The sequence below is a fragment of the Opisthocomus hoazin genome, chromosome 6 (genome assembly GCF_030867145.1).
Source record: "Opisthocomus hoazin isolate bOpiHoa1 chromosome 6, bOpiHoa1.hap1, whole genome shotgun sequence".
NCBI classification, from domain to species: Eukaryota; Metazoa; Chordata; class Aves; order Opisthocomiformes; family Opisthocomidae; genus Opisthocomus; species Opisthocomus hoazin.
Genome location: NC_134419.1, coordinates 59,043,530 through 59,070,916, shown reverse-complemented (window position 1 = coordinate 59,070,916; position 27,387 = coordinate 59,043,530). Strand labels below are relative to the sequence as shown.

At 41.8% G+C, this 27,387-nt stretch overlaps 2 protein-coding genes across 4 annotated transcripts in view; one reads left to right on the top strand and one right to left on the bottom strand.

Moving 5' to 3' along the window:
- The first annotated feature begins 597 nt into the window (after nt 1-597).
- Nucleotides 598-17,015, top strand: RBP3 (retinol binding protein 3). The gene is made up of 4 exons (XM_009940390.2): nt 598-3,645; nt 11,160-11,350; nt 14,691-14,833; nt 16,687-17,015. The coding sequence occupies exons 1-4, from the start codon at nt 598-600 to the stop codon at nt 17,013-17,015; spliced, it is 3,711 nt and encodes a 1,236-aa protein (XP_009938692.2).
- A 5-nt stretch (nt 17,016-17,020) lies between these two features.
- Nucleotides 17,021-27,387, bottom strand: part of ZNF488 (zinc finger protein 488) — a 30,187-nt gene continuing 19,820 nt past the window's right edge. For 2 of the 3 annotated variants that reach the window (XM_075423341.1, XM_075423338.1), the window contains exon 4: nt 17,021-25,991. In XM_075423341.1, coding sequence (XP_075279456.1) covers nt 24,829-25,991 — 1,163 coding nt within the window. In that variant the 3' untranslated portion in view covers nt 17,021-24,828. The remainder of the gene's footprint in view (nt 25,992-27,387) is intronic. The other variant, XM_075423339.1, reaches the window with a different exon arrangement.

Sequence of the window (27,387 nt, the reverse complement as noted above, 5' to 3'; positions counted from 1 at the left end):
TTTATGAGCAGCTCTAAACGTCCGGAGTTCCTTGTTTGGGGCCCTTAGACACAGAATGTAAGAACAGTCCTTTGCAGTTGGGACTGAAAAACACCAAGACAATGTATTGTCAACAACTTTAGAAGAAATATTACATATTGATACAACTAAGTCACTGAAGAATCTCCTGGAATAAGCTTTTCATAAATAATGGTAAACAACTGGATGACTGCTGTTCTAATTGTGGTTAAAATCAAAGTTTTGCATTTAAGCTATCCAGTGTCAAGATAAGCCAGGACCAGTTTATAACAGGCAATGCATTCCCTTTTGGAAACAATTAACTGCCAGAAACATCTTTCTTGATCATTGACATTTATTACTGTTTCATAAGAGGACTGTGAAGTACTAAGGAGCTGAACCTCATCTATTGGTGCACTTCGGATGATGCACTCCATTTTAATGAGATTAAAGGTTTAATGCAGATAAAAGGTGCACCTGGATTCAACAGAGAGATTTCAGTGCGATTTGCAAACAGAGAGTTGTCAGGGAGCTATGTTCATCTTGATTGATAAAAGCTTCTGACTTCTTTCCTTCTTTTCTATTCCATACGAAGACAAAATGATCAGGACACATTTCTTCCTGTTTTCAGCACTGATCATGTGCAGCATACCTGCTGAAGAAATCTTTCAGCCAGCTCTAGTGCTGGACATGGCTAAAGTCCTTCTGGATAACTACTGCTATCCTGAAAACCTAGTGGGAATGCAAGAAGCCATTGAACAAGCAATCAAGAGCGGGGAGATCCTGGATATCTCAGATCCAAAAATGCTGGCCAGTGTCTTGACAGCTGGAGTGCAGGGTGCTCTGAATGACCCAAGACTCATGATTTCCTATGAGCCATCACTGCATGCAGCTCCCAAACAAGAAGCTGAGGCTTCCCCCACTCGTGAACAGCTCCTGAGCCTTATTGAGCATGTGGTCATGTATGACAAGCTGGAGGGCAATGTTGGCTACCTGAGGATTGATTATATCATAGGACAGGAAGTTGTGCAGAAAGTTGGAGATTTTCTGGTGGACAAGGTGTGGAAGACGCTGATAGAGACATCTGCCCTGGTGATAGATCTTCGTTACAGCACTGGGGGACAGATTTCTGGCCTCCCCTTCATTGTCTCATACTTGCATGAAGCAGAAAAGAAGCTGCATGTTGAGACTGTATACAATCGTCCCTCCAACACCACCACGGAGATATGGACACTGACAAAGGTGTTGGGAAAGAGGTACAGCAAAGACAAGGATGTCATTGTTTTGATCAGCCGCCACACCACAGGAGTGGCTGAAGAAGTGGCTTACATCCTCAAGTACATGAACAGGGCTATCACTGTTGGGGAGAAGACAGCTGGAGGCTCACTGGACATCCAGAAGCTGCGTATTGGCCCCTCCAATTTCTATATCATGATTCCTGTCTCACGATCTGTAAGCCCCTTGAGTGGGGGTGGACAGAGCTGGGAGGTGAATGGTGTGATGCCATGTGTGGCTACTGAGGCAGAGCAAGCCTTGCAGAAATCCCTGGACATCCTGGCAGTGCGCAGAGCAGTGCCTGGCACACTAAGCCACCTCTCAAACATATTAAAGGACTATTACAGCTTAGTGGACCGGGTGCCAGCACTGCTGAGGCACCTCGTCACCTCTGACTTCTCTTCTGTGCAGTCAGCAGAGGACCTGGCCACAAAGCTCAACACTGAGATGCAGACCTTATCTGAAGACCCCCGCCTGTTGGTCCGAGTCATGATGCCAGGTGAAGTTGCTGCCCATCCTGATGACAAGCCAATTGCAGTGGCAGACAACTTACCTGACGATGAGCAACTGCTGCATGCCTTGGTGGATACCGTCTTCAAGGTGTCAGTGTTGCCAGGCAATATTGGCTACATGCGCTTTGATGAGTTTGCAGATGCCTCTGTGCTTGCTAAGCTGGGACCTTACATTGTCCACAAAGTGTGGGAGCCCCTCCAAAATACAGAGAACTTGATAATGGACCTACGTTACAACCCTGGGGGCCCTTCGTCCTCTGCTGTACCTGTGTTACTCTCCTATTTCCAAGATCCTGCTGCTGGCCCTGTCCATCTCTTCACAACCTATGACAGGCACACCAATCACACACAGGAGCACAACAGTCAGGCAGAACTGCTGGGCCAGGCCTATGGGACTCAGCGTGGCATCTACCTGCTGACCAGCCACCACACTGCTACAGCTGCTGAGGAGTTTGCTTACCTCATGCAGTCCCTGGGCCGTGCCACACTGATTGGTGAGATCACAGCAGGAAGACTCTCACACACCCGTACCTTCCCTCTGCTGCAGCCTGAGCAGGGAATAACCCATGGCCTAACTATCACAGTTCCTGTTATCACCTTCACTGACAACCATGGGGAAAACTGGATGGGCGGAGGAGTTGTGCCTGATGCCATAGTGTTGGCTGAGGATGCACTGGAGAAGGCTGAAGAGGTGCTAGCTTTTCACAAGAACATGGGAGTACTTTTGGAGGGTACTGGGCAACTCCTAGAGGCTCACTATGCCATCCCAGAAGTGGCTGGTAAGGCCAGTGCTATACTTAGCACCAAACGGGCCCAAGGAGGTTATCGATCGGCTGTAGACTTTGAGACATTGGCTTCCCAGCTTACAAGTGACTTACAGGAGGCCTCGGGTGACCATCGGCTTCATGTCTTCCACAGTCACGTGGAACCAACACCAGAAGAACAGCTTCCTAACATGATTCCCAGCCCTGAGGAGCTGAGCTACGTCATTGAGGCACTCTTCAAAATTGAGGTATTGCCAGGCAACCTAGGCTACCTTCGCTTTGATATGATGGCTGAGGCAGAAACAGTGAAGGCCATTGGACGCCAGCTGATACAGACGGTATGGAACAAGCTGGTGGACACAGATGCCATGATTATTGACATGAGGTACAACACAGGTGGCTACTCCACTGCCATCCCAATACTTTGTTCCTACTTCTTTGAGCCTGAGCCTCGGCAACACCTCTACACTGTCTTCGATCGTAGTACCTCCCACAGCACAGAGGTGTGGACTCTCCCCCAAGTCACTGGCAAGAGATACGGCTCCCTCAAGGATATCTACATCCTAACAAGCCACATGAGTGGCTCAGCAGCTGAAGCGTTCACTCGCTCTATGAAGGATCTACACCGGGCCACAGTTATTGGTGAGCCCACTGTAGGTGGTTCCCTCTCAGTGGGCATTTATCGTGTTGGTAACAGTTCCCTATATGCCTCCATCCCCAGCCAAGTGGTGCTCAGCCCAGTCACTGGCAAAGTATGGAGTGTGTCTGGGGTGGAGCCACACATCACCATCCAGGCCAGTGAAGCCATGGCTATAGCTCAGCACATTGTCAACCTGCGTACCCAGGTGCCACAGACACTGCAAACTGTAGGCAAGCTTGTGTCAGATAATTATGCCTTTGTGGACATTGGGACTGTTATAGAATCCAACCTCACCAAGAACATCAACAAAGACAGTTATAAAAGGATTAATACAGAAGAGGAGCTGGCCAGGAAGGTGACTGCCAACTTGCAAGCTCTTTCTGATGATGAACACCTGAAATTACTCTACGTCCCTGAACATGCGAAGGACAGCATCCCAGGGATCATACCAAAACAGGTACAGTTCTCTTGCACCCCGCTATGCTGCCACCAGCTAGAATGGGAGCACTGAGTCAGATATTATATCTTGTTTCTAGCCCGTATCATAAACCCACAAGGATCTACCTGTACCCTGAAAAGAAGCCAGTGCCTGAGTGGGTTCTGGGGGCTGAGCTCTCTGACACTAACTCAAGCCAGGGTAGTAGCTTGTGGTAGTTCTGGATGCCTGCATTCTGGGAACAACCTTCAGGCTGTGAATCTTTTTCAGCTGCCATCTGGCACAAGCAAATATGCAGGGCTTCACGGTTAGAGTGAAGATATCTCATTGTCTCTGTGATCCTTTCTCTCTCAGTGCTATAGCTTTTCAAGCTGTAATAAATTAATGAAGAAACCCACTGCTTACAAACCGAGTATGTAATTTAAGAAAAATTTGGTTGGACCAGAGTAAGTGCATACACAAAACATGCAGCCACATACACTTTAATTGATTTTTTTCTATATAAAATTGCTGTACCTTCTGCTAACTTCTATTACATCAGAATAACAAGCAACTCCTTTGGTAGGGACAGTGGAAAGTTGTTCTGATTGTATCTCATGCTCAGCATCAGACAGTTTCCCAGCAACCTAGAAATACTTTGGAAGAAGTATCTGGGTGGAATTTAGGTGATCTCAGGGAGATATTGGTTTTTAATAATCTACTTATACTCTTGCTGTGTGGTTTGCATAACAATCTGTGCTTTGTTCTGAGCCTGGGTATTTATACACTGGTCTGCCTTGGCAATCTTTTTTGTTCATCATTGTGCTGGAGGGATCTCCCAGGAGCACTTGTTAAAATTCCATCTTCAAATTAAAGGGAGGGTTAGGATAACTTGATCACTTTCTTGGAATGAGTTAGCTCATTTCTGGCTACTGCTCTAACATGGCTATCAGAGACGTCTTTTCTCCAGGGACTCATAAAATTACTTTTTGAAGAGAATGTATTTGCCTTTGCAATGAACCAGAGTATACCAAGTGTCAGGTAACTACTAAATGTTTCCTGGGGGAGGAAATCTGCAGGCTTTCACCTTCTGAAGTTTTTTGCATGTATGATTTAAAGTGGGCATGACCTTTGTAGTACTATCTCCAGCACTAAGGTCAAGGACAAAATCTAAGCATTGCCAGAGGAGGACAGTTTGTTAACCAAGAGATGATGGTTCCATTCTTGCCTCTAAGCTTAAATGAAAATAATTAATTAAAAGATTTTTCTATTCCATTACTCTCTTTCTCTCCTACATTTGTTGGGTGTAGAAAACTTCACTCTAAAAATGTTTTTGACAGAGCTCCCTGCTAAATTATTAGCAACATATCAGTAGTGATACATCATAATTTCTCCCTGTTCTACAAAGTGGGCCCATCTTGCAAATTAGTCACTGTTTTCACTGAAGGCTTTTAATGGATATTGTTAGCTATGTTTACTTGTTCAAACCTTACTTACTTTATTCAGACGTTGAATGTGGAGAACAGGACGTACAGGACAAATATCTTATTTGTCACCTTATGTGAAATTCTGATCCTGATAGTGCTAGAGAGGAAATGCTATTATACTAATTATTGCCTCTGTTTACTTCAGTTCTTTGTCAAGTGATTGGAAGAGGTCAGGGAAACATCCGTAAGAAGCAAATCACATCAGTGTAGGTGAAAATCAGGACAAATGTGAGCTTTCTTCAAGGGGAAATACTGTATAAATAGCAGAGGAGAAACACGGGTCTCTTTTGAGGCCGAAATTATTTCCAAAGGCGTATGTATTGTGCCATAGTCCTTGAGGAAATAGGGAGGCAGAGAGACAAGAGAGTGGTGTTGAGACGTTTTTAGGCAAAAGAGGGCGAGTGAACAAAAAGGCTGAAGTCACTGAAGTAAAGGCTTTTCCTTGTGACAGAGGTAAAAGAAAATTCACCTATTCCACAGAACAGTGGGCAGCAAGAGTACCTTCATTTCCTGCCTTGCTTTTGCAGGGCCAAGAGGGATGCTTTCTGTGCAACATTTCAGGAATACCCCGTACCAATACCCCAGAGAGCAAATGCCTTAAGATTACAGTGAAGATTACATGATGGCACTAATTGCACTTTTTTTTTTTTTTCTGGCACTCCTATACAAAGACATGTGGCTCTTTTCATCTGTATCACATTTATTCCTCAAAAACCTAAGAGCTAGTTTTTCTCTTGTGCTACGTACATTCCAAGCCACCCTTTCCCTTGACAGTGGGATTTTCTTGATAATGACCTTGACAGTGAAGCAGATCCAACACAATTAAATGAAAGTGATGATGAATAACTGCAGGAAGAATTGGATGGGACATAGGAGACAGACAAGTGAAATGCATGTAGACCTTTGTATCTGCCACACTAGAATAGCTGCTGAAGCATAATACAGGGCAGTGAATATGTCTGCTTTATGACAGCAGCAAGGTCAATGCTAGCTGGAGTTGTCTGCTGCATAAACACTGCTTTCCAAAGTCAGACTTCCCAGAGGCCAATGTTGTATATACTGTTTGTGATTCAGAAAAGAGCATTTTGTTTATAAGGCAGAGCTTTGTAAACTTGCTGATGCACAGTTCAATAATCCCTACTTTTTATTCTTCTTTTTGCCTCTCTCCCTCCAGTCATACCTCCCCTTCCATATTGAAACATTTGTGATCATGAATATCAGAGTATTGTAGACTAACTATGGAAGAACTGCTGTATGATATTGGCAAATGTGTTATATCAATTTTAAGTGACAAGAGTTTCTCTGAGTGACCCTTTTGCCCCCTTGATAATGCCCAAATACTTTTAAAGCAGTCTTCACACCTAAGAGAATGTTTTGTATTACTGTTCTAGGTAAGCAGCTGAAAATGATGATCAGAGTAAAAGACAAAAAGGAATCCTTTATAAAGAGAAATTGTTCCTGCATTTGAAGACCTCCTTTTCCCAGATAAATAATATGTATTTACAGCAGAGTATTGTACCTGCTAAAGGAGGCAATAGTTACAGATGTTTCACCAGAAAGGAGTATAGTTTGCTTATGTCTTTTCATTAATGAGTGAAATAAAAATGCTCAAAGTGTCAAGATAGATAATAATATTGTTACATCTGTTGCTAATGGGTGGAGAAAATTGTTGTGGGCCCATACAATCCTGATTTATATCAACATAACCACAGTAAAATCAGTGGAACTATAAAAGCTTATGCAAGCCAAAAAAGGTCTCATGTTTAACTCTCATTGACCTTTTGCAATTCATGATTGCTTCTTGTATTTGGTGTAGAAAATAATATGACGCTTTGTTAATCACTTTTGTTATTTTTCTAGTACCTTTCATGTCTGATCCTGATACTCAAGCTCAATGCAGCTATGTTTGCTGTTACAATCCCACCAAAGAGATCCATTTGTTGTTTTTTTTCAATTGTCATTAATTTTACACTAGATTTTGCCATTATTTTTAAGGATTTTCTATGGATTTTGGATGAAAATCAAAATTTAGCCATGAACTGTGTTTTAAAATTTTGCTTTCAAATATAATCTTCCAGGGCACTGACTAGAAAATAACTGCTGACTGGCTTGGATTGAGTATATTACAAGCTGTGTACTGTCAGAGCAGGCTTACACACCGCAGTGCAGTGCCGCCCTTTGCAGGGTGCAAGCACAGCTTCTCACTCTGCCCTGCACTCCCTGAATGATGACTGAGAGCCTTAAATAACCTCTCTTAATCCTTTCCAGAGCACCGTCCGAGAGGGTTTCAGCTTTTGCTTGTGGCAACCCTCCTATCCCAGCTGTTTCGGTCCAATGGAGGGCAGGATTAGAATTCAAAGCTACAGTTAGTTCTAGAAAAACTGAAGAAATCATATGTCGAAAGCAGGATGAGGGTAAATAAGAACACATGCAGGGTTCTTACACAGTTTCTACAGTGATAGTAATAGACTGCACAACCCTGGGAGGAAAACAGCTTGTTTAGGGGGAGTCCTGTAAAAAAGTATACGGGCTCTTCAGAGTTCATAAGCTGAACACATGTCAATAGAATCAAGTTGTTGCAGTAAAAAAAAAAAATCATCAAACTGGAATGGATGGGGAGGAATACAATCAGTAAGATCGAGGAAGTCTTCTGCTACATTCAGCTCTAAAGAAAATTTAGCTAGAGTATACCATGAGCAGTCTTGGGCAATGCTTTTCTGGAATGATGTGGCTTAAGTGGGGAGACAGCAGAAAAGAGGAACAGGAGCAGAGAGAAGACTGAATAAGAGTCATCTTCAAAAAGTTTAAAAGATTTGAGCTGTTTATTCTACAGAGAAGAAAAACGAGAGGAGACATGAAAACAGTCTTCAGATATTTAAGAGGCTGTTTCAAATATGAAGAGAATAATCTGTTCCCTTGTCCATGGTAAACAGGCCAAGAAGTAATCCACTTAAACTGTAGAAAGTAGTGAACTTAGACTGTTTACACTAGATGTTAAAAACATCTTTGTAATGGTAAGGCTAGTGACGTACTAGACTGGATTGCCCAGAAATCACCCAGTGATATGGGTGTTTTTAAGAGCAAGTGAGAACTGGCTGTCAGGGATATAGCTGAGCTGGGGGACCTACTAAGATGGATGGTTCCATTCCAGCCTGTGAGGGTACACAAGGAACCCAAACGTTATTCTAGGAAAGAAAGGTGCAACCCTGCCACCCAGCCCCCAAGATCTCATGGTTCTTAAACCAATCTCAGGATTTGCAATGGCACAAGGGTGTTGGCTGATAATATTTTATCTGCTGGATGTTGACAGCACTAACAATTTTAACGGAAATCAGAGTTACATTACAATGGTAAGCTGAAAATACAGTTTCCATCTAAACAGACAAAACAACTTAAGGGAGAAGTGAAAGCGGAGAAAAGAAGGAAGAAAGGCACAGCTGGAAAAGTAGTTTGCCCATGGTTGGGGTATGTGTCAGTAGCACAGTCAGGTATGAAATTCCATGCATGAGTCCCAGGGCAGCATTCTAGGTCATATTTCGTGTCACATCACTTGTTCCAGTTAGGCCACCCACTTGTGGAAGGAGACTGCAGAATAGAGCTGGAGACCCTCTATAGTTAGCAAAAAACAATTCTTCCTTGGCTTAAGCGGTGTTAGCTTGGAGGTCCTTTAGCCTAGCCACATTGCTTATAGTGTTCTTACTAAGGCACCTGAGGATTTATATTTAACATCAAGTTATTTGTATGTAAACATTGCCTGACTGAGCAGCACGATCTTACTTTCAGCTGCATCCTGTCCCAGCTTGTCCTTGGCCTGCAAACAAAGACTTGCCTTCCAAAGCAGAGCACACCGTTGCTCTCTGAAGCTAGACTCACCTTCTTAGGTGCCAGCAGCACATGGCCCGTGTGCCAGTGTCATGAACCTGCAGTTTTCCGGGACAGTAACTCTCTACTGTCAGTCCCAGCTTCCTCCCTTCTTTTGCTTAAAAATTAGAACGCTTTCCCCACCCCCCTAAAATTACATTCTGAGTGCTTTTCATCTGACTTCTGGTCTTAGAGCTTTTAGAATAGATATATTTTCATACCTTTCCATGCAGCCATGAAGATGAAGACAAGTTTCTTTGAGATCCTTGCATATTCATATTACTTAATGAGGCCTGAGGCTTTAAAAGCAACCTGCCCACCTTTAAATCTGTAATGTATTTCCAAGAGTTAGCAACACAGCTAACAAGTACTGAAGTCCTCTGTGAACAAAGATGTGATGCAGCACAGTGAAAGAACATGTAGAAAAAAAAGAGAGGTTATTCTTATGGGTATGCATCTAGCAATTGTTGTTGGAGACAGAGCTAAGAAATCTGTGTGTTCAGTTAAAATATCATTAGTAAGTGGCTGAGAGTAACACAACAATTTTATCTGTAGATGTTACCAATGAGTGATGATTTTTTTTTTCTCCTGGGTGGAACAGTACTTCTGAACTAGATATTAGCTCTGTCAGAACAATGCAATGCCTGCTGGATATATTCTTCAAAACTGTGATTTCTTAATCCAAGTACAGTGGGCCGATCAAGTTGCATTGCTGTCACTGGGAAGTGGATTGGAAATGACAAACTCAGAAGTGCTGGACTGGTATGTTTACAGTCCAGATACAATGGTTATTTTCACAAGGTACAGTGAGAGAGAAGAGTACAGAAAAGGACTTAGTAGAGTTTGCTCTTACCATCAGATCAACAACTACTGGTCTTCAGGGTTTTTAAATTAATGTTTGAAATTTTGGAAATTGTGGCATATGGAAGGCACTGAATGATGAAGTCCAGGGCAGCCAGAAATGGGATACGGTGGGTAATTTCCCCTCCAGGTAAAGGTAAAGTCCTTGAGCTGTGTCAAATACAGCTGTATTCACATATCTTGGAAACCCTCTTTCTGCTGTGGCAGACCTGCTTCTGGTAGGAGTGCAACCCCAGGCCAGAGGACTACATGCAGGGCAGGAGATTTCCTGACTCCTCTACAGTTGCAGAAAGCCCAAATGCCTCCCAAATTCTGCGGCATATTGCAGGTTGGGAGAGCACCTTTTAGTACATGGCTAACTGCCGACTCCTTGTTCTTTTGGGTGTAAAAGTGTGGATTGTCTGGGGATGAAAGGCAGAGGGCAACTAATTAAAAAGCAAGTATAAAATCATTTTCACAGCAACCCCAAGGAGAAAAGGCCAAATTGCTGAAGGTCACATAAGTCATATATATTCCAAAGCCTTATCTCCTTAAGGTGAAGGAGAGTCTTCCATTTTCAGACACATGCATGCAAAACAGAAGTCTGGCAATAGGAGCAGGCTATGTTTCAATGCATGTAGGGGTTACTGGGATAACTATTAGTTGGCTACATATTGCTATTAAAAAAATGCCTGCTGTTTAATAACATAAGCTAAATGAAATTAATCACAGCCTAACACATGAAACTCCATGCCTAACACGTGAGGCTCCAGGCACATGGCCACCATATAAGAGATTTAACATGCCCACCTCCTGAGTATCCTAGCACATGTCCAACACATCAAGTTCCTCACTGTCATAGGGACTGGCTCATTAAGAGGGGCTGGGGCCAACCTCACCTGTAGCCAGCAGCTATTTCTCAGCTGAGGCCAATCAAAAGACTATAGGAGTCCTGAGTACTTTATTTAGAAAGAGCTGCTAAAGGAAACAAGTGGGCTTGAGTGGCACCCTGGGGATAGTGGTATATACTGCAGGCTGGGGGATGGTCCTTGTAACCTCAGACTCTTTGGTGCAAGTAAATCCCTGTGTTTTTGGAAAATAAACTGAGCCCTGACAAATACGTGCCTGATCCAGCTTCTGGGCATGCTATTGATGCACCCTATACTGGGCAAAGAGTGCAGCAGCCAATGGTAACCTATGTTTAATATGCAAAAATGTTAATATTATTCATTATGTTCTTCAAACTTGGTCACATTGCTCACATATGTCCCACCTGGACTAAACTTGACCTACATAATTCTTTTTAAATCTTGTGCCAAGCTATCAGTGCCAGCAAATTATTTGTTTTGTTTTTCCAAACTCTTTCAGATCCCTTCCCCAGAAGTATTTGAAGATCTGATTAAATTTTCATTCCACACAAATGTTTTTGAAAACAACGTCGGCTATCTGAGATTTGATATGTTTGGAGACCGTGAACTTCTAACCCAGGTGTCCGACCTACTGGTAGAGCATGTTTGGAAGAAAATTGTTCACACAGATGCATTAATCATAGACATGAGGTAAACCTTTGAATGACAAATAACCAAAGCTCTTTCAAAACAGCATTTTATTTGTAACAGTGAATTAGCTTTACATAGCTTACTGTCCTGTTTACAGGCCAACACTGCTGGGATTAAATGAGAAAAGAAAAACAGCCAAGGAAAACTATAACAGTCTGGAAGTATAGTTCAAGATAAATTGTACCATCACTTGAGATGTTTAGAACTAAACAGGCAAATTCAGGGAATCTGTTGCAGAACACAATCCTGGATTCTTTCTCCATTTTCTTTCTCTGATTTCTTTCTAATTTAACTCTGCATATGCCTGGTATATATATATGGCTTAATTAAATCTTTTACCACAAGCAGTGGTCAAGTGATTGAACAGTCAAACAAACAGACCGTGCGTAAGGCTGTGTTACAACATCTAGTTGCCTATACCTGCAGTGCTAAATTATCCTGGGCACTCAGCCCTGTACAGAATGACTCTTGTGCACAGAGGACAAAGGTGGCTTAAATGTCCTGTAGCACTCCTAGATGGTTCTGCAGCAAGCTACAGCATCCTATGCCTGCCCTGAATTTAGGATTCTGTTGGACACTCCAGTGTGTCAACAATGCTCTAAATCTTATGAGCCAGAAGATGGCATCCATTTGTTGCCGCAGATGAATATCACAAATACACATTTCCCATACAATATTTAGGTAAGTCATTCACTTTTTTCGGTCCAGACCTAATGTTTGCAAGCCCAGAACATTACAAATATGAACTGAAGAAAAGAAGGCCTTTGTAAGAATTTAACTTTAATGGTAGAACCACTTATGTCCATTGTGATCATGGGTCTTTCAATAGTTGGCAATCTTCTTAATATTCTTCTGAGATCTGCAGGGTGTGCACAAAAAGATGAGCACAGTGATGAGAGCAGAGAGAGATCTCATTATGTGAGCACAGAGGAGGCATGGCAGCAACCAACAAAACACGCCCATGACTAAATTCAAGTTCAGCAAAGGCACTGCCATCTTCCAACAGACTTGAAATAGGACTGAGACTTTCCTCTTTCTTGTCCTGGTTTTCTCCCAAGCTAAAACTCATATCAGGCCAGAGGCAATAAAACAGCAAATGTGAAATCATGTCGCAGGTACCAAATTGTCTCATTATAGATCTTTTCTTGGGTTGCTCTGGCTTTTTTATATAGTGTTTCCAGCCCTGTGAGTGCACACAAAAGATGCAGTCTCTGAAGGCATATAAAAGAGAACCCCAAACATTTTACCTTTTGAAATTCTCCCTAAACCAATCTTCTGATATTAAGGCGAGGCTGATAATTTCAATTCTGCATGGGATTAACCATAATGTATTGTGTCTCTCACATTAATAGTTCCACTTCATGGAACAACTGTGCCACTCACGAACTTCATATTTTTAACCTTCACTGGAGAAGAGACACTGATAAATGAAACAGCTTCCCTAATGTCACACAAGAAGTCTGTAATGACGGAAGTACTTGCATCCAAGAGTTAAGCTAAAACTCTAGCAACTGCTCAGTCATTATTATTGACTAAAGTTTCTGCAGTTTCCCTCTCTGCAAGACAGTCCAGCACAGGGCTACGAAGATGATTAGGGGACTGGAGCATCTCTCCTACGAAGCAAGGCTGAGGGAGCTGGGTGTGTTTGGCCTAAGAGAGGGCTGAGAGGGGATCTTATCAATGCTTCTAAATATCTCAAGGGTGGGCGTCAGGAGGACAGGGCCAGACTCTTTTCAATGGTGCCCAGTGACAGGACAAGGGGCAATGGGCACAAACTCACCATAGGAAGTTCCATATGAACATGAAGGAGAACTGGAACAGGCTGCCCAGAAAGACTGTGGAGTCTCCTCTAGAGATACTCAAAACCTGCCTGGATGAGGTCCTGTGCAACCTGCTTTAGGTGACCCTGCTTTGGCAGGGGGGTTGGACTAGATGATCCCCAGAGGTCCCTTCCATCCCCTACCATTCTGTGATTCTGTGACTACATTATTCAGAGCAAAGGTGATTTCTGCAATATGAGCCACAATCTGAGAACTCTGTATGCAGTGAGGCATCAGGTTTGAGTTGTCATTCTAAGCTTCTCTAGGTTTTTAATAAAGTTACTGCCATCTCCAGCTCCCAGATGGAGGTCCTGGAAAAACCCTAGATGATCCACAGAGGTCCCTTCCAACCCCTACCATTCTGTGATTTTGTGATTCTGTGAAGAGAGTCACAGGAAGAGCTCTGCAGCATTGCTTTAGCTGCCTGCTTGCCACTCACTTCAGCCATGATGGCAGCTGTGCGAAACTGGACTCTGCTGGGTCCAGCTGCCTCCTGGGTTCTGCAGCAGCAGCAGGACCTCCTGGCAGCACAGCACTTTCTGGGACACACTGCAGAGGCTTATTTCTGTTCTAGCTAATCACAGTGTGAATCCAGCATACAGCTCCCAAATGCTGCAGAATAAAGAGGTCGCTTCACTCTTTGGGACAGAGGCCTTCTGGATTGTCTAATCCTTTTCTGGAGGTGAAAAAAACTTAGTTATGGACTGGACTGAACAAAACTCATTTTCTAGCAGGTTTTTGCCAGAATGTCTGTGCCAGGCACTCCTAACATTATCTACAAGGATGCACTGTATCTATTTCCTACTAGTCAGCAAAACTCAAACATTTCCAGGGCTGTATGTGCTCTAGTATTAGTGAAAAGTGACAGACAAAAAATAATTTGGTATTCCATTGTGTACACTCTTCAGTGAATTTAATCTTCATAGGCTGGTGTGAAATTAATTAAACTACAAGCAAAGTATTCAAACGTGACTGTCCTAAATCAAGCAGCTAATGCAATCTTTAGGCACAAAAAGAAACAGCCTGAACTTATAAGGTGCCAAATACCAACTATTCTCGTTGTGTGCAGCAGGAAATAAGAACACAACAGTTCTAAAAGCATATATTGCTTAAACTGGGATCTACAATTATTTATTAGGGTTTAGGTATTTACTCATGCTGCCTATGTCAGTAACGCATGGGTTGTTCAGAGTAGAAGACTAACAAGAATCTGATGTTTCTCTGCAGATTAAGAGTTTTTGCTTACTTTCTGAATTTTTTCCAGGTTGTATCAAGAAAAAAATAGACCATTCAGTTTTATGTTTTCTTTTGAAGTGGGCAATAACAGTCCAAGACTCTTAGACAGAATTTTGTTTTTCTGATAAATGTGCAAATGCTGATAGGGGAGAACAAATGTAAATGTATCAAAATGTAGCCGTAAGTCCTTTCAGTACTGATGTTAAGGAACAATACTTGGAAGGGAGATTTAATGTCTGCCACTAATTGTCAATGTTTCCTTAATATTTTTAATTTTTGAAAAGGTACAATATTGGAGGCTCCACCACTTCCATAGCAATCCTATGCTCATACTTCTTTGATGAAGGACACCAAATTCTCTTGGACAAAATTTACGACCGACCTAGTGACTCAGTAAAGGAAATATGGACCCAGCCACAGCTCAAAGGTAAAACGACAAATTCTTTTTAGAGTAGCTTTTCATTTCAGATGTCGCTCCTTGTGTATTTTAAAGTGAGCCATGAGACACCATAACTCATTCGGTGAAAGCACCTGCCATAATTAGCTCAAGCTGTGCAGAGAATGTAAAAATTAAAATGTGCATTTCAGCCATGTCCCTCAATGCATCTATAAATAACAGTTTATCACTCCTAGGAATGGGGTATGTTAGGCACAGAGATTTGTAAACTGGTCCCCAGAAGTTTACTTGAATACTGTGTCCAGCAGTTATGACTTGTTGCTTTTAAAAGTTGCCAAAATTAAAAATAAATCCTGTGCTGCCTAGACCTCTAGTAATATCTCTTCCAATATGCACACATAATTTTGTATGTAGCTTCGCACTTCCTAGCTGTGTAATGCACTATTTCAGTAGATGAAAACACCTACAATAGCCCAGTTTGTCCAGAAAACGTAAGAGAGAAAGAAAAGCACTAAATTTTGCACATCTGAGTGAGTCTGGAGCATTTGGCGATGTATCACACACACCCTGCCCTGCTATTTTTGGAAGTTGAAAGGATGCTGCAACATGCAGAAACAGAGGTCTTCAATGCTCATAAAGTTCATTTAGAGTGCTAAGAAGCCTTAAAGATTGGTTTTAATTCTTTTCCCCTTTAAAGCTAAGGCAGTACTGAAAAAGGTGTCACGATGGTATCTGCAATTGTTGGCTTGGAGCATGATGAAATGATTAAACTTTGTCACAGGCTGCAGGGTCCATCTGTTTTCACAGGCAGTCAGAGGTGGGCTGTGCTAAGGGGTATGATTACTAGGGACACATTCCCATTCCCATCAAAGAGAACAGGCAGACTCATATTAACTTCAAAGGAGCTGGATCCGGTCCTATACTATATGTATCTAGCATGAAAAGAGTCTTCTGATGGATATTACATCTATAGTGAAATGAGAAGAGCAAAGATGGTGTGAAAATTAATTACCATGCTATTGAACCCCTTCTCACAGTTTAATATGAGAATTATATGTCATACTGTCACTTACTTAAAGAATGACATTTTTAGAGCAGTATAGAGTAGTTTTCAAGTTACCAGGTCCCAGTCATGATGCACTGGCCACTTTTTCAAAGGCACTAAGCTATCAAAAACTATCTATCATCTAGTATGTTCAGATATATTGAAAAGAAGATGCAAAAACCCTCCAACTCCTGTCAGCTGGTTTATGTAAGAAAATGAGATAACTTGGCTCAGATCCTAATAATAAAGGGGTATTTGTTGAAGAGCGTGGGATGAAGGCTATCCAACAGCTTCCATTTATAGACTATAAAAAGCCTGTGGGAAACTACTATAATTATAATTTCATAAAAAGCCGCCTGCCTACTTTGCAGGCCAAGCTCTGTGGCAGCCATATTTCTAGAGCAGGGGTGAGAGTGAAACTGAAGATGCTGCTGCCTGATCTTTGAGTATTCCTGCTGCTGCAGTGGAAAATCTCACTTTCCTCATCTGCCTATCCCACTCCTCTAATGGGATCTAGACCTCCTGTAAAAGTCAAAGTCACAGAAGAGCGAGCAGTAGTAACCATGATTTGGCCTCCCAGCTGCTGCAGCTCATAACCAGAAACAGATGGCACAAGAGCACCATGTAGGGTGGACAGTCTTTTTACAGTATAGAGACTGGGCTAGTATAAAAAGTGCTTTAATACCATCACAGGTACAAAGTAAATTTCCAGACTTCTTTGGTTGTTAGTAGCAGGTATGGAATGAAGTGTGTTGCATCTTGGCTTCTCTTGCTCCATTGTGCCAATGAATCTCTGAAAATTGATGCATTTTCTGATGCTTTTTGTCCTTTCTGGCAGGGGAGAGGTATGGCTCTCAGAAGGGGCTAATAATCCTCACCAGTGCTGTGACGGCTGGGGCTGCTGAAGAGTTTGTATACATAATGAAGAGACTGGGCAGAGCTCTCATCATTGGGGAGCAGACCAGTGGTGGCTGCCGTTCACCACAGACACATCAAGTAGATGATACCGACTTCTACATGATCATCCCCACTTCCAGATCAGTCACCTCTGCAGAGAGCATGTCGTGGGAAGGGAAAGGGGTGACTCCTCACATGGAAACACCAGCTGACATGGCACTCATCAAAGCAAAGGAGATGCTGAGTGCTCACCTGCACAGTTCTAGATAGCCCAGTGGGGGAATATGCCCCTGGAAAAAAGGTAGGCTGTAATTTTCAAAGGGGCCCAAGGGACTTATGCACTCAGGAGCTGAACCAATAATGGGTTTGGGAACCCAGAGCAGGATTTAGCCATAATTTAGGTAACCAGTGCAAAATTGAGACCCCAAAACATCTCACAGTGTGTGTATGTGCATATGTGCATGTGAGGGGATGGGCAGGCTACAGGTGCTCTTCCTTTTGTTACCTGTCTGGCTCAGTAAACCATGGGTTGTTTACTGCACAAGAGCCCAGTTCCAACAGGAGAAGTTACAAAGCCCTTCTGCTATGCAGAATAATTCGCAAGCATCAGCAACGGTGCTGTTCTGGGCAGCAGAAGTGGATTTGAGTTCCTATCAGCTGAGGGAGGCTTCACAATGGAGTCTCATTTTTTATCTGAGTTTTCCAGTAACCAAGTTCATAGGGAAAGCAAGCTACGTCCCCAGTGTAAATCCTAGAAAGGAGTGGGAACTTCATTTCGAACTCTATGGTCAGTGGTTGGTTCCCTGCACATAGCTCAAAGTGACTCTCGTTTCAACACACTGACTTTTTTAGCCCATTCTGTGGAATCCAGCTCTTTTTGGGCATGGATGAGATATTTGGATAATTCACTGGGATTTCTGGATTCCTCTCCTGTGGTCAAATATAAATGTTAATTGTTACAGTGTCTGTTTTTTAAGATTTAGCTCCAAATCACAGAGATTTCCTTTGGTCTCTTAAAAAATCCCACCTGTCAGTATTGAAAGCATGTGAACCACCTCAAAGTATTTATGCAAAGACAGAAAAGGCACCTCTGTTCCTCTGGAAATTGTGTACATTCCTATTCGTACATATTAAAGCAGAATTAACAGTAGTTGGAAGGGTCTGTTTTCCAAAATGCAAGAGCTAAATTAAGTTTCTTCTCCATTTCATCGCCTAGATGTACTAAAAATAACCATTCCTGGTCTGTCAGGGTTGCCCAGACTCCTGGTATTTCTTAGGTGCATGTCTGCTTCTCCCGTAGCATCTGGCAGAGAGATAGGGAATGAGCAGGAGAAAGGCAGTGCACTGACTCTTTCACTCAGTGCTCAGTTCAACAGTCAGGGAAAAGAATCATATGTTTTTACTTTAGTGCTAAAAACAGATTGTTGTCTGCCCTGCCCCAAAGACAAGAAGAAATCAGAGAAACATCCTTCACATCCTGTTAACAAGCTACTTAGTAAGTAATAGTGTGTTCCAGGGCAACTAAGTTATTCACATGAGTTTAATCAATGCACAACATTCCTCGTCTTTCTTGCAATTCTTCTCTAACCTTCTGTCCTTATTACGATTTAGAAACTCATGTAATTCAAATCTAGATCTCAACATTACTCATCTCTACAAAATGCCAGCTCTAAGGCTATTAAGAAAATTGTCCCCCCAAATGTAATCAGTTAGTCTATGGTAGTTACATATTGCCCTTTGCTTGCTCATTTATAAGTTATTTAAGCTTTTTTATAAATTGTGTTTAAGCACCTGACTGCAGAGAACCTCTTTCAGTATTTACAGGAAAATAATTTTAACAACCAAATAGACTTTCCATCTTTCTTACTACTTGTTTGTTTTACCAACTACACTCAGTGTGATTGCTAACCTGGACTCTTTTGAGTCATTTTCATATTCTGATTTTTATGCACTAACTAGTTGTTAAATTTATCAGTGTGGTGGAAAATACTTAAATGAATTAAAGCTCATACAGAATTTTGTGTGAACTGATGTATGCATGAAGAATGCTTAATATGGAAAAGACTGGAGTGGTCAACGAATGAGTAAACAACACTAATGTATTTCTTCTAATGTATTTTAAGCCTTTTTAATATCTAAATGATCCAGATATATTGCTTTGTTTTCCTAAACACAATCAGTTGTGCTGTCATGTACAAACAATAATAGTCGTTAAACCCAACATATAAAAACTTTAGCCATCCATTCAAGGACCAAAAACTACACCCTATGGGCACAAATAGCAAATAATTTCTTCCTGCAGTAATATGGTAAGTACTTACAAATATTAAATATGTCTAGAAATTGGAATGCAATTGGGAAAACAAACAATGAAGACGCATTTGCTGGTGAGTCCATTTGAAATCAATAGTGTTGTTAGTTCACTGAAGTGATCAATTTCACTGGAAAATTAATGTGCAACCTTGACAAACGTTATTAGTTGACAAAATATTATTTACTATTTCATAGGTCATCTACTGGCCAATTGGCACTGAAACTACCAGGCTTAAAAACTATTTTTTCCTGTCTTCACAAACTGCTGTGTCATATTTATTACCATCTCATTGAGCTTAGAACCTGGACATGGTGTAGTGTAAATTGTGTTAGATTGTACTTTTTGCTCAAGGTAGGGTCACAGGAAACCACTTGTTTGAAAACATTGAAATGACCAGCTTTCTTATCTCAGAGCAGACAGGTAACAAGCAGGATAGATAACCTGTATCCTATTCTATCTCACTTTAATACAGTGAAGTTGAAAGGGTGCAAATTCAGAACCGACAAAAAGGAAATACCTGTAAAGTCGGAGCCTGCAGGACTCACTGTAGAAAGTGGTATTGAACCTAGCAAGACTGTACTCTTTAGAGGTACCAAACACTTCTAGAACATCTGGAATTATCATAGGTAACAGAACTTTCCCTGAAACCTAAATCTACACTTTCAGAAGCTGACCTCTATCATCTATGTGGTCAGGAAGACATTTTTCCCTCCACAGCTGCTTTCTGCATGGATCTTCCACCTTATTCTGCAGTGCCAAGGAATACGTAGATCCTGAGCTGTATGTCCCACTTTGTATGTATGCCCCCCAGGTTTGGTTCCACCTGGCTTTTTTGATGTCTGATGTCAAACGAGCCAGAGCCTCTTACAAAAACCTTAGAAAACCATGACCACAGCACAGTGTAATCAAAAGACCTCACAAAACTACAGACAGTAACTGTATAGAAAATGACACTGCATTGAAAGGTTTGAACATCACAAAATTACGAATGAAAATCAGTTACAGAAAATCCATGGTTTGTGGTTTAATTGAGAAAGTTAGACAGAATTTTTCTCAGGGAGCAAGCCATTTTGGAAGTGCCCTTCCACAACACAACAGCAAATGTGCTGAAACTGCCACCCTTCTCTTTTCTGGTTCCAGAGCTGATGTGCATTCAACAGTTTATAGCACCATTTCCTTACCTAGAATGACTTCCTCAAGTTTCGTTCTAATCATGTTCCTTATAGAAGCAGCAAGAAAGGAGTTGGTGTATCAGGCCCCCTAGCATTATGATCTTTCTCCTTTTAGCATTCACAGAGCTCTGACCAAGAAATGGCAGCCAGTTTATTCACTTTTTTTTTCTACAAAATGATGCATTCTTGCTTTCCGCAGGGTTCTTCTAATGTAGTCTTTCCTGATCATACCACAAAAGCTGTCCCAGTGAAGTGATTTTCACACTGTGGTCTGTAGACCAATGGGAGCCCACAAATGGCATCAATTAGTGAAAAATTATCCCAAAAAGCAAGTAAATATATACTCTTCAAAAACCTCTCTGAGTGCAGTTTCAATGGAGAAACACATCTTCATTAGAAGAAGTTCAGGGGTCAATGAGTGAAAAAATATCCTGCTCTGGCATTCCCTACCAGTAAACCACAATCCACTGCAGAAACACCCTGAACAGCTAAGCTTGACAGCATTGTGTTGTGTCCCTTTTCACTGATGCAGAAACAGATGTCATGAGAAACAGTGGTTTGATCAAAATGACACAGGAAGTTGCTAGCAAAGACAAGAAAAGAACCAGTCAGCAGACCCCAAATTGTCTCCTTCTGCTTTAAAAAACAAAATCCTATTTTTTTTTATTCCAAGCATTTCTACTTGTAGAAAAGACACAGATCCCTGCTGTAGAATCAGTATTGCACTGGAACAGAATGCAGTCCTTCATGAATTCCTTATGTCCATTTCTTCATGAACCCCTTGCTCTAGTGGAGTGCCTTTCCTCTAGCAGAATTTCCTTTCATCTGCACCAATTTAAATGTTCAGACTTCTAGACATGAGGGGAAAAAAGCTTCCAGCATGACTCGGTTATAGAAAGTTTGTTTTTCTTTGTCTTGTCAGGCTTGCTTCTGCCTGTGCAATATTTGGTTCACTCAGCTTTAATACGAATATTTTTGTTTAAAGAAATAAAATCTGCAAAAATTTTGGATAAGCCCACTGGTTTATGTAACCCATCTTAGGTGAGACACTCAGTTCAACTGGAGACACATGAAAGACAATCCTTCTGCCTGCACAAGGAGCTTTACACAAGAGCTTGTTTTACACATAGGGAATCAACTTCTGGTTCTGTTGGCATCTATGCTGTTTTGCTCTGATGTCAGCACAGGTGTAGCAGGCAACAAGATGTCATATTGGTCAGTTGTGTGTGCAAACAAGCCTTAATTCACAAAGCACTTTAGCCAACTAGCAATTTGTTCACTCAATTTGTATGCCAGTGGCTACCTACAAAGGAGCATGGGCAGTACTGCACACATTTGCCTGCAGTGGTTTCCATGTTGCACGAGAAAAAACCCCAAACTTTACATGCTAGGACCAAACTGCACTGCCCCTGCAGCGGGAGGAGGTGAGGACAGTAACAGACAGTAACAGAAATAAAGCTGATTAAAACCTCTCCTCTTCATTTTTGCATTTTGAATCAGCTTTGCCATTTTTCATAACCGGTTCTCTTGACTTTCTGCGCACAGAAGGCATTTATACATTGCTTGTCATCACAGCATGTATGTTGCTGTGGCGGAGATATGCCCACAAAGAAAGTGGGTAAGAGTTCTTAGTCCTTTTTTTTCCCCCAAAGAAAACAACTTCATGAAGTAAAGGAAAACTATTTCTCCCTGTAGCCCTGCTCCTTGCTTCAGCCTCATAGCATAAGTAGAGTGAAGAATTTTGATTACTGGTGAGACCTCTTAGTATGTAGACCTAACACAACATTGAAAGAGGTTTTGAGATTCAGCAGCTGTTTATCAGTGGTGATTTTCCACACGTTCTCAAGATCACTTACACCAACATGAAATCAGTGAAAACATGTAACTGTTACATTTGGTACTGCTTTATTCTGATCTAAATGATAGGCCAGGTGTAGCGCACTGGAAAAACAGGACCTTGGAGCAGGGTAATGTTGAAGCGATGCACCAACATAATACTGGGGAGCATTACACAGCTGGTCTTGTCTTTTTCCAGAAGAAATCTGAAGCTAGGTTACTAACCATAAAACTGTTAATAAAACGTGGCATCTTTCAGTGAGTACAGAAGAGAACATTTTGCAGCAATGGCACCAAAAATTCTGTAGTCTTATTTATATTGGGCCAGGCTGATCTTAAAGTAATTGATGTAAATCAGGAGTAGCAACATGGAATTATTCTGGATTTGCACTGGAATAAATGAGATCACAATCTGGCCTAAACTACTAATGGGAGCTATAACCCTAACCACATATGAATGCAGTTACACCGTGGAGTCCTTCATTGCACTTTATGGACACTGACTTCACAGTAAACTGGCTGGCATCCAGATAAAACAAGATGGAGTGAAATTTGGCCCATTAAACCTTGCCATAAATATATTCCTTACACAGTAAATGTTATTGGACGCAAAATAGAGATGGAAAGATTAGAAGCAAACCACATCATCCTCTACTCAATGCAAGGTTGTTCCCTGTGCTCCGTGTTTCAAAGCTTTTGTTCATTTTTGGTTTTTTAATGGCTCCAGTGAAAGAGCTTCCACCACTGACCTTGGAAAGCTGTGTTACAATCCAACCTCCAGTCTCAATGTAAGTCTTCTGAACATAAAGGCACAATATAACAGTTTAATCACTTTATGTTGGGAAAACAAAGCTGGGGTGCACAGCCCGCGGTTGGCCTGCAAGAAGTCAAATGTTTATGTTGATAGGAAACAGCCACGTATTAACATTCAACAGCAATATACTGGGAAGAAAAGTCTCCCGACTTACAGAAATCTCCCAAGACGTGACAATGAGTGTAATGTGTTGATCCCAACTGACAGCCTAAGGCTCTCAGGCTGTCTTTTAACACTCAGATGTGTTTACTTGCTGAAAGTTGCATTATCAGCCTAGGCATCATCATGGGAACTCAAAGAAAAATTCTGTCCAGTGTGCAGCAGATGAACGCTGGACTGTATCATCAGTATGGTGGAAAATAATACAGAGTATATTGTAATATTGTTTACTCTTAGCTGGGAAATGAGTGGTTTCTGATCATTCTCTATCTGAAAAGGAGTAATAGCAGATGAGGCTGAGACAGGCCACAAAAAAATCAGACACTCTGAAAAAATACTATGCAAGAAAGAGATAACTGCTCACTTGAAGAACAAGTCATAAGCTATCAAGAGCAAGCCCCTAAATGGATTAAAAAAGTAATGAAAGGCTAATCAGATGAGCTGCAGTAACAATAGGTGGGATTGTTGCTTCCCCCCACACACCTAGAGCAGTATAAACTCATCTGCTTCTGAGACTAAGCAGAGCTCAAACCAAAGTAGGCAAGAGAAAAACGTCTCATATGGACAGGCTACAGAAAGAATTTGGCACTTTCTTTTAAAAAAAGCTGGAATTGACCCATGCAGAAACCAGAGGATAGAGAAGCTGGTCTACCGCAATGCAATTCATGTACACCTGTGTCATTTTATGAAGGACATTCCTCTTCTAGCTGTTAGCAGAACAGAGCCTATCATCCACAATTAAAGTGTGCAGATTCTATCTATCAGTAGCTAATAGTAACTCAAATACCCTAGCTGCTTTCTTTAGTATATCCAAAGCCTGAAAATCACAGGCCAAACTCTATTGCCAGCAGAGCTGTACACCTACTAAAGTCACGCAGGTCTTGCAAGCACACATCAGGGCATAATTTATGCTCCCTGTCTACACAATAATGTTGACAACAGGTCACATTTTGTTACAGATCCAGGTTGCTTTGACTTTCTAAAAGATATTTCAAAAGTGGCAGCTCCTAGAACAGAACTCAGATATACTGATTTACAAGTCACATCCTCTTTGGCAGTCTATTGGTCAGTTGACGATCACAAACTTCAGACAAGAGTCTTAACTTCAAGTCCCTTTCAAAGCCAAGAAGACAGTGAGATACGAGTTTTTTACTCAGACTCACAAAATGTGGCAAGAAAGCTGATTCAGCTAACATAAAGGAGTAAGAGTCCACCAAAACTGCTAGAAACAGTAACTTCTTTTCTTTTAGCATATAACCTCTGACTTTTTTAGTGCTTGAATATTCCTCATTCAGTGGGGTGGTTGTTACTTCTGTATTTAATTGTACTGCACAGACACCAGCAAATCAAATACAAGCAAAGAAAACTCTGCTTGCAAAACAATAATTTTGTTCTAAACTCACTGCAAATTAATACTGCATGTGCATTCATTTCATTGTTTTATTTCCTTGAAAATAAATTGGCAAGGGCTAGGTGGAGTTTTCAGAACTTAGAATCCACTCAGACTCTTGTAAACATTTTATATTTTTTTTGCAAAGCATCTATTATAAATTAATGTAAACAGTGATTTCCTGTAAGAAATTAATGTAAACTCCAAAAGAAATGGATACAAGTGAAGAAATGGATACAGTGCTGTAGGTGACCCTGCTTCGGCAGGGGGGTTGGACTAGATGACCCACAGAGGTCCCTTCCAACCCCTACCATTCTGTGATTCTGTGATTCTGTGAATCATGTTTCCTTTCTTTACCCAACCTGCCCAGTCTCTTGGTGAGATCTGTCTGCACAGCTCTAATTATGAGAAGTCATGTGCCGGGATAAATGATGGCGTTCTCGGAAGTACTCATGACAAATGGGACATGTTAGCTTCTCCTCTCGTCTCCTCTTGCACTGGGACTCAGTTGAGGAGTATTCTTTTTTGTGATGTGACCGCATGTGGAAGACTAAATCGGATGTCATGCGAAAGGACAGATTGCATTTGGCACACCAGTTCTGGGCAGCCACTCCAAAGGACGTGAAGGTGGGGGGAAGAAGAGTCAAGGAAGAGGAGCAGGAGGAAATGCTGGTTGTGTTTTGTAATTGTCCTCCTGCTTGTTTGGGCCACAGTTCTGAGGTATATGGGAAAACATTGCTCTGACTGATGCTTGTCTGCAGCATCTGGGCATTACACAAATCACTGACAAAGAACTTGGAATTGAGAAGAGTGCTGCAGCACGTGATGTCTGTGGTGGCAATGAAGCCAGACAGCTCCCCCAGGCTCTTTGCTGACTCGCTCATGGGATGAGAAGAATTTACTGCAGCTCTTTCTGTTAGACACTTACTGGGTTTGCTGAAAGCACTCTTCTGTTCTCCTCGGGCTCTGGCGGGCCACACAAAGGAGAATGCGCTACTGGAGGAGTTCAGCAACATTTCCTTTGATACTTGCTCTTTACCAAGCGGGACCATGCCATCCTCTTGTTGTGACTCCTTCGGTTTCTCATTCCTCAACTTCTCCTTCATCCTCCCGACCTCGGTGAAAGCACTCTGCTTCTGCTCTAAAGCGTCCTTCCTAGTTGACTGCCTCCCCGAACTAAGCTTCCAGAAAGAACCAGCCAATGTATGCTCTCCCCCAACTTCTTCCTTGCCCCCACAGTTATGTTCCTCACTCAGATTATTGGTTTTCTCCAACAACACCGTTTTCCTGCTCCTGTTGTTCTCAGCCTCTTCAGATTTTGCTGTCTTGTCTCCTGTGAGATCATGGGCATCATCTTTACAAGCTGCCATTTCGTCCTCTAGATCCCTCGCCAGGCTGTGGAAATTCGTGGTCTGCTCAGCTAAGTTGGTCTTTTCAGTCTTCAGGTCCTGGAAGTTTCTCCATAGCAGGGCGCTCTTCTCTGGGACACATAGGAAGCGGACATGGGAGAGATAGGAATGCTCGCATTTAAAGACTTGGTCACATTTGTGGCATCTCAACTCTACAGAAACAGACAACAGATGATGAGGTTTGCAAAGTTAGAATCATGGTCAGATCCTGACCCTGTCATTGACACAAACCAAAAACCCAAAAACATTTCTTGCATCATGCAAGATTACGTATGGTAAAGCTAATGCCAGTGCAGAATCAGGCTCCTCACTGCTACAGAAAATGGTTCACCTATATTTGCCTCCACATCCTATTTGCAGAAATGCTTCACTTAGACTCTCAAGCCAAGTTTGTATTATATAAAATGACCAGTACACAATAGTCTAGACAAAACCATATGGACTTTATGACAATTTGAAGTCTGAACCCAGATTTGGGTCCACATTTCCTAAGTAAGTCACTGGCTTTAATACATTCTGAATGTACGCAAGTAATAATGTGGTTTAGACCTGTACTCCAAGGTTTTGGCATATGCCACTATTTTCTGCATAGGATGCTCTGGAAGTTTAATACTTTTCACAAATCATCTGATGATAATGCCTGAAGGCCTTACTCGTGCTATTTGGGCAAACTTCTATATGCCTCGAGGAATAGATGCCTGTGGCACAGAAAATAACGTTCAGAGTGAAAGAATGACAGTGATGTGCAGGAGGAACGGGGAACTTGCATTAGCATGACAGTGTTTCTGTCTGGCCTTCGGATGTACTGCATCCCTGGTTCACTGGGATGATTGATTGTCCATGAACAGATGGTACATAATTCAGTGACCAAGACACATAAGGCACATCATAACCTTTGTAAACAGTATCCATGCTATGTTACTTCACAACACAAAGGAGTTTTTAAATGCAAATGTTGTCAGGCAGCACCTGAGGCCCGGGATATGTAGGAAAGTTTATACATTGGCAGGGCAGAACTACAAACCCCTAATCTGTAGGGCTCAGCACAGCTTAGATCACTTCCCAAACTACAGAAACTGATTTTTTTAATAAGAAAATAAGGCTGCTGATTTGGGTGAAACATTATTCCTGCTAGTTTCAAGTCTTGAGTCTAAATACAGTGTTTCTTGTGCAGATAACACTTTGGCCTGGTAAATTCATAGGGCTGACAGTGTGTATCTACACAGAAGCTAACAGAGCATGCTGAAATCAGTTAAAACTAGATTTAGTGGGTTCCTGCTATGATTGTGTCTATATTAATTTAATACTAATTTACAGACAAGTACATTATCATATAAATTTACCAACTTACACCTTTACCAACCTACACCTTTACTAACCAAGCTGTATCAGCTGTGTTTAAAGCAACCAAAGGGAATCTAGAAAGGGTTTTGTTCTAGTCTAACTAGATCAAAGTTAGGAGCAAATGACAGCTGGAGTCAACCTTGGCATGGACCTGAAAGTGATTTTCTTAATCTCTCCACAGTACAGATTTTTATTTTTTCAACA